Source organism: Girardinichthys multiradiatus, chromosome 6, assembly GCF_021462225.1.
Source record: "Girardinichthys multiradiatus isolate DD_20200921_A chromosome 6, DD_fGirMul_XY1, whole genome shotgun sequence".
In the NCBI taxonomy this organism is placed as follows: Eukaryota; Metazoa; Chordata; class Actinopteri; order Cyprinodontiformes; family Goodeidae; genus Girardinichthys; species Girardinichthys multiradiatus.
In genome coordinates, this window is record NC_061799.1 from 15,158,866 (window position 1) to 15,174,292 (window position 15,427).

A 15,427-nucleotide genomic window follows, 5' to 3' on the forward strand; every position below is an offset into this window, starting at 1 on the left:
ATCTGCCAGCCTAAACATACAGGAGAGCTAGAAAAGGACTTTAATGTATTAATAAGTTGGCCAAATCAAAGTCCAGACCTTAATTTAGGACTTGAAACTCGATGTTCACAGATATTCTCTGTGCAATCTGGCTGAGTTTGAGGTATTTTGCAAAAAAGAATAGACAAAAGAATTTACTCTCTAACTATGCAAAGCTATTTTATAAAGTACTGACTCAGAGTGGCTGAATACAAATGAACTAAAACTGTTATTTGTTAAAAACCATGTATCATTTTCTCCCAACGTCACATTTAAGCAATACTTTGTTTTGGCCCTTCATACAGAAACTCAATAAAATGTATAGATTTTTGTGATTGTAACGAGACAAAATGTGAACCAAATTCCAGGATTTATAAATATGTTTGCATAGCTGGGCACAGCCAATTGTAGAGCTTTTAAAACATGTTCATTGAGTATAAGAACATTAAAAGGCCATTGAGTAATTTGTTTATTTTCTCTTGTATCACTTTTTCTGCCTTTTGTGTAAAGCTTTGTAGTTTTCAGCACCCGGAGGTGAGCGAACTAAACTCTGATGCCTGGTTTCCTTGCACCGCTAAGTCTGACACAAATAATGGCCTGGAACATTCTTATTGGATAAAGGTATGTGCATGTTATGTGTTTACCAATCCCCTGAATGGCTGTAGGTGGCTAATCTCCCTTTACTAGCTTTCCAGTTCTTCTTACAATAAATTGAAGGGATCGCTGGCTCTAACATCTGTGCACGCACATCATTTTTACTTTCTTACAATTACATGATTCATACAATGCTTTGGTAACAATAATTACATATTTTCCAGGTCAACGCTAAATTCTGGGTTCTAATGATCTGTAGATAATTACAAATCATGACTAACTCCATACTTATTCTTTATTTATATTGTGTCCTTGCATACTTTACCCAGTGGGTATTAATCATCTGAATCCTTCAGTAGCAATCACTGCCTTTGTATTAATAGTAAAACACCAAGTGTTATATAATTATCTCATTCTTCTTAATTAGAGAACAAAAAATTTCCTCTGTTGTTAAAATACTGACAGATGAAGGAATAATTGCAACAAAAATGATCATAAATGGATCTTTTAATTATAATTAGTTCAGTTCTATAATTATAATCCCTTTATCAAATGCTGTAAAATAATAAATACATTGGTAATGAATATGAATACTTTGAATATGATACATTCATTTTTTTTTCTCTCATTAAAAAGGCATCATGAAAAAGAATGAAATAAAAGTTCGTTATTTAGACCAAATCTGATTGAAAAGCACACCCAGTCCAAATTTTTATTCAGTGCCTGGCAAAAGTATTCATATTCCTTGAACGTTTTTCACATTTGCTCACATTGAAACCACAAATTTCAATGTACTTTCTTAGGAATTTAGGTGAAAGATCTGGTGAGGTGAAGACTCCAGCAACACTTGAAGTACAGGGAAAGAATGTTATTAACACACCAACGCGTTTGTGGCCTTTATCCTTTATTTTAGGTGAAATAAAAGTGAAGTAGTTAATGTTTTTTTTTTGTTTTACAAATTAAAATCTGCAAATTGTGACATGTATTCAGCTCGCTTTACTCTGGTACTCCTTAATAAAAAGCTGTTTTGTTCAATCTTTCATCTAAAAATGGTAAGTGCATGAAAGTGCTAATCAACTAAGACAACGTACTTCGCTGAAACTAAGAGAAGCAGGGCACTATTCGCAGAAAGAGTGGGAGTATCTCTGTGGGAGCTGGAGAGACCCACAGCTCAGGTGGAGAATCTCTTGACAGGACAGCAATTTTTCTTGTACTTCACATATTTATTGAAGATGGGCAAAAATAAAGCCATACATAACAGCTATACTGACTTCCCTAATTAAATAGGAGGGTTTAATTAATTTATCTGAGTCTAAATCCTTAAGGAGCCAAATATTATGCTGTGATGCTATTGATCACATAGTTTTGCATAGGGGAAAATAGCATTGTACAGTTTATCACAAAAGTGAGTACACCCCTCATATTCCTGCAGATATTTAAGTATATGTTTTCATGGGACAACACTAACAAAATGACAGTTAGACTCAATGAAAAGTAGTCTGTGTGCAGCTTATATAACTGTAAATTTATTCTTCCCTCAAAATAACTTAAGATACAGCCTATAATGTCTGAACCACCAGCAACAAAAGTAAGTACACGCCCAACAGACTGTGTCCAAATTGAGCACTCTTGTCATTTTCCCTCCAAAATGTCATGGGACTCGTTAGTGTTACTAGGTCTCAGGTGTGCATAGGGAGCAGGTGTGTTTAATTTTGTAGTACAGCTCTCGCACTCTCTCGTACTGGTCACTGAAAGTTCCAACATGGCACCTCATGACAAAGAACTCTCTGAGGATCTTAAAAGACGAATTGTTGCGCTACATGAAGATGGCCAAGTCTACAAGAGGATTGCCAACACCCTGAAACTGAGCTACAGCACAGTGGCCAAGATCATCCAGCGTTTTAGGTCCACTTAGAACAGATCTCGCGTTGATCGCCCAAAGAAGCTGAGTGCACGTGCTCAGCGTCACATCCAAATGCTGTCTTTGAAAGTCATCCCAGAAGAAAGCCTCTTCTGAAGTCTGTCCACAAGAAAGCCAAGTTTGCTGAAAACATGTCAACAAAGGACATAGATTACTGGAACCATGTCCTATGGTCTGATGAGACCAAGATTAATTTGTTTGGTTCAGATGGTCTCAAGCATGTGTGGCGGTGATCAGGTGAGGAGTACAAAGATAAGTGTGTGATGCCTACAGTCAAGCATGGTGGTGGGAACGCCATGGTCTGGGGCTGCATGAGTGCAGCAGGTGTTGGGGAGTTACATTTCATTGACACATGAACTCCAATATATACTGTGAAATACTGAAGCAGAGCATAATCCCATCCCTCTGGAAACTGGGTCGCATGGCAGTGTTCCAGCATGATAATGACTCCAAACACACATCTAAGACGACCACTGCTTTATTGAAGAGGGTAAGGGTAAAGGTGATGGACTGGCCACGCATGTCTCCAGACCTAAACCCAATAGAACATCTTTGGGGCATCCTAAAGCATAAGGTGGAGGAGCAAAAGTCTTGAATATCCGCCAGCTCCATGATGTCATCATGGAGGAGTGGAAAAGGATTCCAGTGGCAACCTGTGAAGCTCTGGTAAACTCCATGCCCAGGAGAGTTAAGGCAGTTCTGGTAAATAATGGTGGCCACACAAAATATTGACACTTCAGGAACTTTCACTAAGGGATGTACTCACTTTTGTTGCCAGTGGTTCAGACATTAATGGTTGTATCTTGAGTTATTTTGAGGGAAGAATACATTTACAGTTATATAAGCTGCACACAGACTACTTTTCATTGTGTCAAACTGTCATTTTGTTAGTTTTGTCCCATGAAAACATATACTTAAATATCTGCAGGAATGTGAGGGGTGTACTCACTTTTGTGATACACTGTATTTAAATTTCAAACCATAAAACTTAGACATAGAAACTGTTTGTTATATAAAAAAATCAGCAAGAAACAAAACAAATGAGATCAAAAAAGGTCTTTCTGTATGCATTTTTTCAACATTTTCATGTTTCCAGCACCTCATTTGCCATAATCAACTGTATGGTCCCAGATTTAGTTCAGACCAGCTGCTCATTCTACTGAAACCTCTGAAAACCCTGTTTTTTTCTGCACTGCAGGGTCCTCTGCAATTTTGGCTCTTTCCTTATTTGCACACACTCAATCATGTTTATCTTTTGTCTCATCGTTTCCAGTACTTTGTTGAATGACTCATCTTTTTATCTACTGCTCCTTTTATGGAGGCCCTCCTTATCAGACACGTCCCTGAAGCCTCAGTACGAAGGTCGTCTTGAAAACCCTTCATTATAGCACCTGTGTCGGCCAGCTCCGCATGAAGCATCTCCTTATCCTTTAGGTTCCTTCTGTTTCAAGAAGCTTCCTCGTCTAAAATTTCGAGTCTGGCTGTCTGAAAAGCATCAATCAGCCTTTCACTCTCATCTTTCTCTGCCAGCTCTATAAATATAAGCTGTCTCAATTAGCTGTTTGTTTGGAATAACTTTTGCTTTTCTAGAAGGCTCTTAACATTTCCTGAAAGTAATACTCTAACTAAATTCTTTTGAGGGTGACAGAGAGTCTGCTGACGTCAAACAGATAAAACTTTGTTGTGTCTTTAGAAAGAGGTAGATTAAAGTCAGTCTGAATTCATTTCTGACATATCGTCTGGAAATTTTTAACACAAAGTAATCTACGCAGCAACAACTGAGATGTTTTATGGTCCTGAAATAATTACTGACAAGAACAAATTATTGCCACCCCATTTAGATGTGTTAAACCATTAAAATACTTTAATCTTTCATTGTGATGGCATGATCCCACAGTACAAATGTCGTGAGTGGCACAATATGGTCAGTACTTTGTTCAACCTGATTTTTACTAGTAAAGTAGAGTCCTTAAGATTTGTTTTGAAAATATCCTGGCATTTCTAACAGTTCATGATGTCATGCACTCAACCAAAGTTCTCAGGGCCTTTGGAAGAGACTCATGCCCACAGCACCATAGATCCTACACCATACGGGTCAGTGGGCATGATGTGCTTTTCTACATTTTCAGTCTTTGTTTTATACCAAACCCATCTGGAGTTTGTTTGTCCTTGTCTCATCACACCAAATCGCAGGTTCCAGGTTAAGCTTCTGTAAGGTTTAGCAAACTCCATAGCAGGACCGAAAATGTCTTTCTATCCTCCCAAGATAGATAGATAGTGTCCTTTGGTTTTTACAGAGATCCAGTGAGCCCAGGTCAACATTTTTGTGGTTCTCTAATAGTGAGCTTTGGAGATTTTTTTAATCTTCCCTTTCCCTTCTGTCTCGCTGTGTGTGGTGTCAAAATAAACATGGGACTTTGTTCAGCCTAGATGACAGTTGCTAAAATGTATGGGTCTCTGAGTTATATCATATTTATACCCCAGGGAACCAGAAACTGATAACCTATAAACTCTGATCAACTTAAAAAAGTAAAGTATCAATAAGTAAAATCCCTCACTTACATTTATTTTAACGTAGGCTAGCAGAAACAATAGTTGTGCCACCGGTTTCTAATTGTGAGATTTTGCCTCCACTAAATAAATACCCTTACCTTAAAAGTTGGATTTTTGTACTTTGATTCACTGTGAGATTATGCAATTGCAATAAAAGGATTATTTATTTAAAGGCTTTACTTTACATGGTTTACTCATGTTGTCATTGTTGTACCATTGGACCAGGTGGGGTTCCTCCATCCTGGTGTGGCAGCAGCTGTGATGGTTTATTTGGCCTCAGATGGTTCGTGGTCTGGGGAGCCATGGAGAAAGACGGTCACCATCCTCCTGTCTGACGCCAGTGGCAAGAATCACTCACTAGGTACTCACATTTATTTAGATTTTTTGCATGCTGTATGCTACTGTTGAGCTGCTGTGCAAGCCTCCAAGGAGTAACGTTAAGAATGTATTGTGTTGTTTCTGGGACAAAAATCAAATCAGACCGTAAACTGACACATTTATTCTGAAACCTCTCTGTCTACTCAGGCACACACGTCCTCTCATGCTATCGAAGCCCACTGGTGGTGAATGTGACCCATGATCTCTCTCAGCCCTTCTTCCTCACATTCTCTGTTATCCTGCTCTTCTCGTCCCCCTCTGTGGCAGTGAGAGCAGTGGCTCTGAGGACATCCTGCCACTTCAGCACCTTCGCCCTGACCGGGTGCGCATCAGAGGGTGGGCTCTCCCACAACTACCTACTTAACACACAAACACTCACACAAAGTGCTGTTTCATACATTTCTTTGACAACAAAAATTTACAAATCAACTAAATAGAGATAATCTACCCCTCATTAAGGGGAAAGAAACCAGAAGTCATATATGCGAATTTGAACAGAGGTCACCATAAAACAAAATTCTAATGTGATATAATGTATCTACATGACCCTGTAGCTATCTGTCCTTTCTGCAGATGTTTTTTCATAAATCATGGAGTGTTTGACTGATCTAATTTAAACAGACAGAAGCAGGGTGTGAATTGTTTTTGTGTTTATCTGCTTCTCATTTCTCCGCTTCTTTCTCTATGTCCTCCCTTTACCTCTTCAACAGTTGTCTGCGGCAGCCTTGTCAGATTGACAGCTGCAGTCCTCCACAGATTCAGCACGCCTCCATCAGGTAGGCCTTTCAGCATGAAACACAGAGCTTTTAGAGACTTAAAACAACATACAAAAGGAATATCTTTATACCAGTATGTGTCTCTGTAGGTGTACAGGAGGAGGGGAAGCCTCCCGTTGCTCTGTGAAGTGTCACCGTGGTTACAGTATTACCGTCCTTAATGGCAGGGGGACTCCACCACATCAGGTTAAATCCACTAAATGTCGTCAGACTTCCAACTTATATTTTTATTTTATCCATTTTAATGGTGAAAATGATGTAAAAACTGGGTAATTTTGTAGTGCATCTAAATACTTAACTGACTTAAGCCTGAAGTAAATGCTGAAGGTTTTTAATGGATCGTGTGCAATATTCCATTTCTTTACAACAATGTTTGATGGAATTTTTTGTTATATGCAGCAAAGCAGTTCTTTAACTGAGAAGAGGCGACAGTGGCTCAATGGGAAGAGTGGTCGTCTTGCCTACCGATCTCCATATCGGTTTATAAATGTGTGAGCGTTAGTGAGTGCGATTGGGTGAATGTGGCTCTAGTGTAAAGCGCTTTGAGTGGCCAGTATGACTGGAAAAGCGCTATATAGGTTCAGTCCATTTACCATTCTGTTCTCTTTCAATCTGCAGACCATTTATTTACTTCAAAGCTTGATTTTTCAAGGAAATAGTTTCTAAGAAGAAATAAATTATTTCTTAGGTTTGAAACCCTGATTCCTCCAAACATCCTTCTTTTTGCTTAGTCTCAAACTCAATATTTGTCTCCTCTGTCTTTCTAACAAAAATCACTTAATCAGTCGGGCTAGAAACTGTGTATTTTGTATTCTTTCATCGTCAGTCCATGTTAATGTTAAACTCACTTTCCTGTGTACAGTGATGCTGGTGTTCCAGCATCTTCTAGTTTTGAGGCTTGGAGGTTGGAGATTTTAACCAATTTCCTTTCATCTGAGCTGACAATTTGGGCCAGATTTGGAATGGGTAAATTAGACTATTAATATACTTCAACTATGTAGAAAATACATACTTAAAGGCCAGGTCTTTGCCAGGAAACCAACAAATTTAGATGAGCTCTACCATTTTCTGATAAGAAGAGTGATACATTTTTTGATCTCTTTAAAAAATATTACGTTTCTCTGCAACTTCATAAGAGACATTTATCAAAATATTGGAGGGGTTGTATACTTGGCTACCTCTGTCTCTTTCTTTCCTTAAGAACAATTTTTTTTGTTTTATGAACTTTTTTTCTTTCTCCGCTTCCAGAGAACCATAGAGTTGGAGTGTTTTCTTGGTTCATGGGATCGTGTTGTCAGCTGTGAGCCCCTGGACTGTGGCCTTCCTGATCAGTCTCATGTGTACCATGCTATATTCAGCTGCCCTTGGGGAACCACCTTTGCCAAACAATGTTCCTTCACCTGTGGGCCCCCGGCCATATTACAAGGTGCCTCTGGGCTTTATTGCATGAATCCCTATGTTTATTCTTCTGTAAAATAATTGGTCTTCATAGCATCACCAACATTCATTGTTATATACGGCATTTAAAATGATATTTTCTATTATGAAATTCAGGTTAACCCCTGACAAAAATATGTACATGGGATATTTGATATATGTATGCTCGTGATCACGCAAACAGGCCACAATATCAGGCTGAAGAATACTGTTTGCACTAGATCTTCAAAATATGTTTTGTCATACTAAATATGCAATGCCAAACCTGTTTGCTGAGGTGAAATAGGTGTAATTTACAAACACTTCTAATTTATGGCTGGGAAGTCACTGGAAAATGTTACTCTTAACAAGAGACATTTTTTATGTCAACTGAAGAACTTTATATTGCAATAAATATGTAGAAATACTTAAAATTTTGGCTTTTAATTCAAATAAACACATTTAAATGTCAATATGCATGATTTATAAGGCACAGCACAGAAATATTCTCAATGTTTTCGAGATCAGCTTCTTATCAACAAAACAACTGCACTACTTTTAGGCAGTTTATGAAGTATTTAATGCCACGCGAAAGATTGAGTACATTTTATTTACCCTATAAAACATTTTCAAGGATAAGGGTGTTATAACACTCATGATTAATAAGGGGTAAAACAGGCCTGAGCAATTATAATTCTAGACAAAATTAACACTTGATTCTGTTTGTAAAATCCAGACCCTTTGTTGGGTCAGAAGTAAATGGCTGATTTTTATTTCCATAACTTTATTGTGTTGTTAATGTATAGCTCAGGGTATGTATAGTGATAAGTGTGCCAACAGTGCTGATGTTTTCAGCACACCTTAGATAGTTATGATGCTTTTCAGTTTTTCTAAGCAAGAACAAGCTTTGCTTTAACCGGACATTATGTATTTGTTTGTTCAAATAATGCAAAGAAGTTAATGTGGCTGCTTTGATAGTTGAAAACACTTCATTTTTAGATTAAAACAAACAAAACATGCAAAGATAGATTAAAAAGCATATGTTTTTTGCTTGTAAGTACATTTTATGTATGGTGCATAATACCTTTGCCATATTTTTATTGAATGTGCTTCAGACTAAAACCAGTTAAAGAAATTTATTGTACTAGTTCTACATTTAATTTACATGTCTACATGTAAAAATGGTAGTTTTGCATGTAGAGCTTTGAACTTTTTACTGTGCCAACCTGTTTAAACAGGTATACAAAGGTTCAGAGAAAGATGTGGAAATAAAAAAGAAGCATGAATATTCATAAAGTATTTTTTTAGAGAAATCCCTCTTCTGTTTAGCTCTTCCTCCTTTTGACATCCTGTTTGATTCAAATCATCCTCCTCCTGTTCTGCCTTCTCTCCGTCTTCTCGACCGCTTCTCCACCCCTCAGGTGACAGTGATAGGTTAGTGTGTTTGGAAGATGGGCTGTGGTCTTTCCCAGAGGCCTACTGCAAGATCGAATGTCCGGAAGCTCCCAACATTCCCAGTGCCAAACTGCTCACAGCAGACTGTCTGGCTTCAGGGCATGATGTCGGGTCCTTCTGCCGTTACAGATGCACCTCAGGCTTCTACGTGGTGGGGAGTCTCAAAAAGAAGAAACCAAGGTAAGTAGCTAAGAAGGCAGTAGGTTGGGGGCTTTGGGAGCATGCACTACTGTCAACTGTATTTTTTTTCTACACACTGCATTGTTTGAGGCATATTTATCAGTTTCAAAGGCTGTTTTTTTTCTACATAGCCACAAGGTAAAGTAAATTTAGTGCTTGATCCCACTTGGCTCTTTAGCCTAATTTTACAACATTTCATCGCACACTGCAAATTATAGTTATCATATTTAACTTAAGTACTTTTTACACAATAACAGTGTGGTGCAAGAATACAGGTCCTTCTCAAAATATTAGCATATTGTGATAAAGTTCATTATTTTCCATAATGTAATGATGAAAATTTAACATTCATATATTTTAGATTCATTGCACACTAACTGAAATATTTCAGTTATTGTCTTAATACGGATGATTTTGGCATACAGCTCATGAAAACCCAAAATTCCTATCTCACAAAATTAGCATATCATTAAAAGGGTCTCTAAACAAGCTAACTGTCCATAAGTTAACTCTAAACACCTGCAAAAGATTCCTGAGGCCTTTAAGACTCCCAGCCTGGTTCATCACTCAAAACCCCAATCATGGGTAAGACTGCCGACCTGACTGCTGTCCAGAAGGCCACTATTGACACCCTCAAGCAAGAGGGTAAGACACAGAAAAGAAATTTCTGAACGAATAGGCTGTTCCCACAGTGCTGTATCAAGGCACCTCAGTGGAAAGTGTGTGGGAAGGAAAAAGTGTGGCAGAAAACGCTGCACAACGAGAAGAGGTGACCGGACCCTGAGGAAGATTGTGGAGAAGGGCCGATTCCAGACCTTGGGGGACCCGCGGAAGCAGTGGACTGAGTCTGGAGTAGAAACATCCAGAGCCACCGTGCACAGGCGTGTGCAGGAAATGGGCTACAGGTGCCGCATTCCCCAGGTCAAGTCACTTTTGAACCAGAAACAGCGGCAGAAGCGCCTGACCTGGGCTACAGAGAAGCAGCACTGGACTGTTGCTCAGTGGTCCAAAGTATTTTTCGGATGAAAGCAAATTCTGCATGTCATTCGGAAATCAAGGTGCCAGAGTCTGGAGGAAGACTGGAGAGAAGGAAATGCCAAAATGCCAGAAGTCCAGTGTCAAGTACCCACAGTCAGTGATGGTCTGGGGTGCCGTGTCAGCTGCTGGTGTTGGTCCACTGTGTTTTATCAAGGGCAGGGTCAATGCAGCTAGCTATCAGGAGATTTTGGAGCACTTCATGCTTCCATCTGCTGAAAAGCTTTATGGAGATGAAGATTTCATTTTTCAGCACGACCTGGCACCTGCTCACAGTGCCAAAACCACTGGTAAATGGTTTACTGACCATGGTATCACTGTGCTCAATTGGCCTGCCAACTCTCCTGACCTGAACCCCATAGAGAATCTGTGGTATATTGTGAAGAGAACGTTGAGAGACTCAAGACCCAACACTCTGGATGAGCTAAAGGCCGCTATCGAAGCATCCTGGGCCTCCATAAGACCTCAGCAGTGCCACAGGCTAATTGTCTCCATGCCACGCCGCATTGAAGCAGTCATTTCTGCCAAAGGATTCCCGACCAAGTATTGAGTGCATAACTGTACATGATTATTTGAAGGTTGACGTTTTTTGTATTAAAAACACTTTTCTTTTATCGGTCGGATGAAATATGCTAATTTTGTGAGATAGGAATTTTGGGTTTTCATGAGCTGTATGCCAAAATCATCCGTATTAAGACAATAAAAGACCTGAAATATTTCAGTTAGTGTGCAATGAATCTAAAATATATGAATGTTAAATTTTCATCATGACATTATAGAAAATGAACTTTATCACAATATGCTAATATTTTGAGAAGGACCTGTATGTCTGGCTTGGCTATGATTAACTATTAATAAGCGCCAAGGGCAGTTAATAACAAAGTTGGTAGTTTTGATCAAAATTAAGTCAGGACACCACCTGATTATCAGGAATTAATAGACGAACGGCTCTCAGTCTCTGTCAGTTATTGTTTTAGGAATACCTACCTGGTGATGTATGATGTAGAACAACAGATTAATTCATTTCAATAAAAAAAAAAAGGAGTGAATTCACACATTGCCGTTTTCAAACAGCAAACCCTACACACATATACAGAATAAACACAAATGTCTCTCCAAAATACAAGAATGTATTAAGAAAATGCTTCAACTTCAAGTTAAAACTAGGCTAGTAATGTTCAATTAAACTTAAGTTAAAAGTGAAAAAAATAAGAAAACTGATAAACTAAAGGGGTAAAAAAGGAACAAATAAGAATAGAACTGAAAACAAAAAAAACAATAAATCGATGTAGCAATATCAGAGTTCAGTGTGAATATGTATGTTTAATGCCCAAGGTTTGTTTTGGGGAATGAAATGAGGCTACATTAGCCCCAAAAGCTAACAAACTACATTTGCTAGGTGTTCACACAACCAGTTCACAATGCAAAGCGGAAGGGTAAATAAAACATTATTTTCATAAAATGATGTTTTAGAGATCTTGACATTCACGCACGTGTCCTCCCCAATGCAGCCTTTGGAGCAAAGAGGGCAAAGAAAGAGAGCTGCTGCTTCTACTGTTTTGTAGCTCTATGGCGTCATGGGGATTACAGCTGTGACTCCTCCTTCCTGGAAGTTGTCATGAAAATATGAAATTCTGTACCTCGAATTTTTACTAGTCTCTTTTGTTCTCTGTGTGTAATTCAGCCACATCTGAATGTATTTTATTATGTTGGAATAAATTAGTACCTCTCCTAGCATGGGTTCATCATCCTTTTACCTATTGAATTTACTGACTACCTGCTCAATACTGAACAAGCTTTCCATGTTAGAACAGATATACGTGTTTTCAAATGGGAAACAAAGCCATTTGCTCTTTGACACAAGCCACATAAAGTAAAACTGAAATCATGATGAAACATTGTAGTGGCAGCATCATGCTGTGTGAATTGCTTTTCTTCAGCGGGGACTGTGAAGCTGGTCAGAGTTGATGACAAGGATGGACCTTAATACCTTAATGCCTTGTATTAAGGATGGACCTTAATACAATTCAATTCAAATTCAAAAATACTTTATAAATCCCAAAGGGAAATTAAATGTTGTTGTAGCTCATTATGAAGGTTTCTTCAAAGAGCTAATAATGCAAGGCAGTCTAGGAAGGAAACCTGTTAGAGGCTGCAAAAGATTCAATATTGGGTCAACTACTCTTCCCATACAGCTACAGTTACAATGTTAGAATGGCCCAGGTAAAGTCTTGATCTTCTTCAATCCATCTAGTCTGGCTGAATTTTAGGTATTTTGCAGAATACAGACAAAAACTGGTAAACATGACAAATGATTTGCAGTTTGAATTGGGGTAAATTACAAATGCAAACTATGCCTTGCAGCAAGAAGGTCCTGGGTTCGACTCCTGGCGGGGGTCTTTTTGCACGGAGTTTGCATGTTCTTCCCATGCATGCGTGGGTCCTTACCGGGTACTCTGGCTTCCTCCCACAGTCCAAAGGCATGCCTGCCTGCCTAAATTGCCCTTAGGTGTGTGAATGAATGTGTGCTTGGTTGTTTGTGTGTTGCCCTGCGATGGACTGGTGACCTGTCTAGGGTGTACCCCGCCTCTCGCCTGTAGAGTGCTGGAGATAGGCACCAGCTTCCCCGCGACCCACTATGGAATAAGCGATATAGAAAATGACTGACTAACATTTGCAAACAAAATTGAAAAGGATGTCTCTATTTACTTCCACTTCCAATGCTTTGTGTTGATCTTGTACACAAAGTCCCAGTAAAATACACTGATGTTTGTGTGACAAAATGTACAACAGGTCAAGGCGTGTGAATACCTTTTGGAAAGCACTGTACAATTAAGTCTTCTATAGTTGCCTCATAACAAACATCTAACACTATATGTGCTTGCTTGAAATGGCTATAAAACTATACATGTTATAGATTTATTTCCTATCACAGTTCCATTTAACAAGGTTAAAAACAATTTATTTAGGTATCCTTTTATAGGCAGGTGCCTTTATGAGTTACAGCTTGTCAAACATATGCGTAAACAATTTAATATCCCATGGTGCTTTATTAGTCCAGCATGTGTAAGTGAACATGAGCAGCCATTAAACAGCCTTAAATGGCATTTTACTCTTGACTTTAGAAGGTAGACCCTTATTATTAGATATTATAGCTCATATTTTTGCTTTGACACACTGCATGGGCCAGACATGGGATCAATTTTGCTGTTAAATGGGAACAGTCATGTTTTTGTTATTAAATCACCAAAACTTAAAACCAACAGTCTTGACTTTGTTGATATAAACCTCTATTAATCTCAGCATGTCTTTTTTACTGTACTTAATGAGGACTTTTGGTATTCAATGTTGAACATGTGATGCAGCACAGTGTTCATTCAGGCAACTTTTTATTATAATTTCATTCAGATGTATTGTTTGGATAAAATGCACAACTGCTATATTTACTTGTACTTTGACTAAACATGTATTGCCTTGCAAAAATATTAAATAGTTTCACATGTTACAATGTTACAACCACAAATACTAATGTGATTTATTGGAATTTTACATGATAGACCAACACAAAGTAGAACTTAATTATACTTTTACTGAAAACTAAATCACACACAGGTGGACCCTGTTACAGGCTGCATGGTAGTACAGTTGGTAGCCTGACAGTCTGAGTTCGAATCTTGGCCTGGGGTCTTTCTCCCTGTGCATGTGTGTGTTCTCTCCGCGTACTCTGGGTTCCTCTCCAAGTCCAAAAACATAATTGGTCTCTCTAAATTGCCCTTAGGTAAGAGTGTGTGTGTGCATGGTTGTCTGTCCTGTGCCACTCTGTTATGGACTAGCGACCTGTTCAGGGTATACCCTACCTCTCACTCAATGACCGCTAAATATAGGAAGCGTCCCTGCAGCAAAGTTAAGTGGGTATAGACAATGGATGGATGGGTGCACCCTATTAATATTCACTAACTGAAGGCAATTAGTTGTGCTGGATTGTGTTTGGGGGTGTCCAATATAAAATTTGTGAGCAGAGCTGAAAAGGTGTTTGAGCAAGGCAGCCTACAGACCAGTTACACCAATTCTGTCAAATAGAATGGGCCAAAATTCCGGCAAACTATTGTCAGAAGCTTTTGCAAAGATACCCAGAATATTTGACCAGAAGGATATTTGAAAGATAATTCTACCAAATACTAAGGAAGTGTTTGTAAACAAAACAAAAATAAATGAATAAATTCTTTCTAATTTTTCTTTGGCATTTAACCAATTATATTATTTATGAAATACTCGCTGACCTAAAAAAGGGAAACCTGACTGATTTGATATCAGTGTATGTACATCTCTGGTTTCAAGAATATTTACTACTGTTCTCTTTAGGAAATACTTCAAGTTAGAGTGCCTGGAGGACGGACAGTGGAATGAAAATACCTGTGAGCCAATATCCTGCCCAACCCTGCCGGATGTGTTCCAGGGGTTGTACACTTGCACAAATGGCCTCCACTACAACACTCGCTGCACCTTGCGGTGCCCGGATGCCACAGAAAATGTAAAGCTTCCAGAGTGATTTGTTTTTAGTCAGATGCAGTGTGAGTGTTACTTTACTAATCAATGCTCTCGGTAGAGCATTAATTGTATATTTTGATTACTACGGTTTTTCTTTTTAGAGTGAAATTCGCTGCACTAAGGATGGTAAATGGACAGCAGAGTTCACTATGTGCTCCACGATCCAGGGTTCATGCTCTGCTCCCTCTGATCTCAACTATGTTGAGTACAGTTGTGACACGGGGATGAATATCGGTGAGTCAAGCTAGAGTGTAAAGTTGCCAGCGTTAATTATTAAACAAAAGGACCTACAAAGGTTTATTTGCTTTAAACAATTGCAATTTAATTTAGTGTTTCATACAATTCATTGTTACCTGACTGCACCCTTTTGTCAATGCTCAAGTCTTTCCTTTTGTTCTGACACTTAAAGTACTTCCTGTTTTCTATTAACAATCTCTGTTTCAGATTTTAAGTAATTACCCAGCTCATGCTATAAAAACCTGGTTCCAGAGTCCATTACAGATATCAGGAGAAAAAAACACAGAAACATCTGGAAAGATGACTGTCTTGATAA

General features: G+C 38.6%; 1 protein-coding gene across 1 annotated transcript in view; it reads left to right on the top strand.

Annotated features, from left to right (window-relative positions):
- The window catches only part of pappa2 (pappalysin 2), a 96,321-nt gene that overhangs the window by 45,339 nt on the left and 35,555 nt on the right, over nucleotides 1-15,427 (top strand). The window contains exons 15-23 of the mRNA XM_047368538.1: nucleotides 529-639; nucleotides 5,312-5,447; nucleotides 5,612-5,786; nucleotides 6,175-6,240; nucleotides 6,330-6,426; nucleotides 7,489-7,666; nucleotides 9,078-9,291; nucleotides 14,689-14,857; nucleotides 14,976-15,108. Coding sequence (XP_047224494.1) covers nucleotides 529-639; nucleotides 5,312-5,447; nucleotides 5,612-5,786; nucleotides 6,175-6,240; nucleotides 6,330-6,426; nucleotides 7,489-7,666; nucleotides 9,078-9,291; nucleotides 14,689-14,857; nucleotides 14,976-15,108 — 1,279 coding nt within the window. The remainder of the gene's footprint in view (nucleotides 1-528; nucleotides 640-5,311; nucleotides 5,448-5,611; nucleotides 5,787-6,174; nucleotides 6,241-6,329; nucleotides 6,427-7,488; nucleotides 7,667-9,077; nucleotides 9,292-14,688; nucleotides 14,858-14,975; nucleotides 15,109-15,427) is intronic.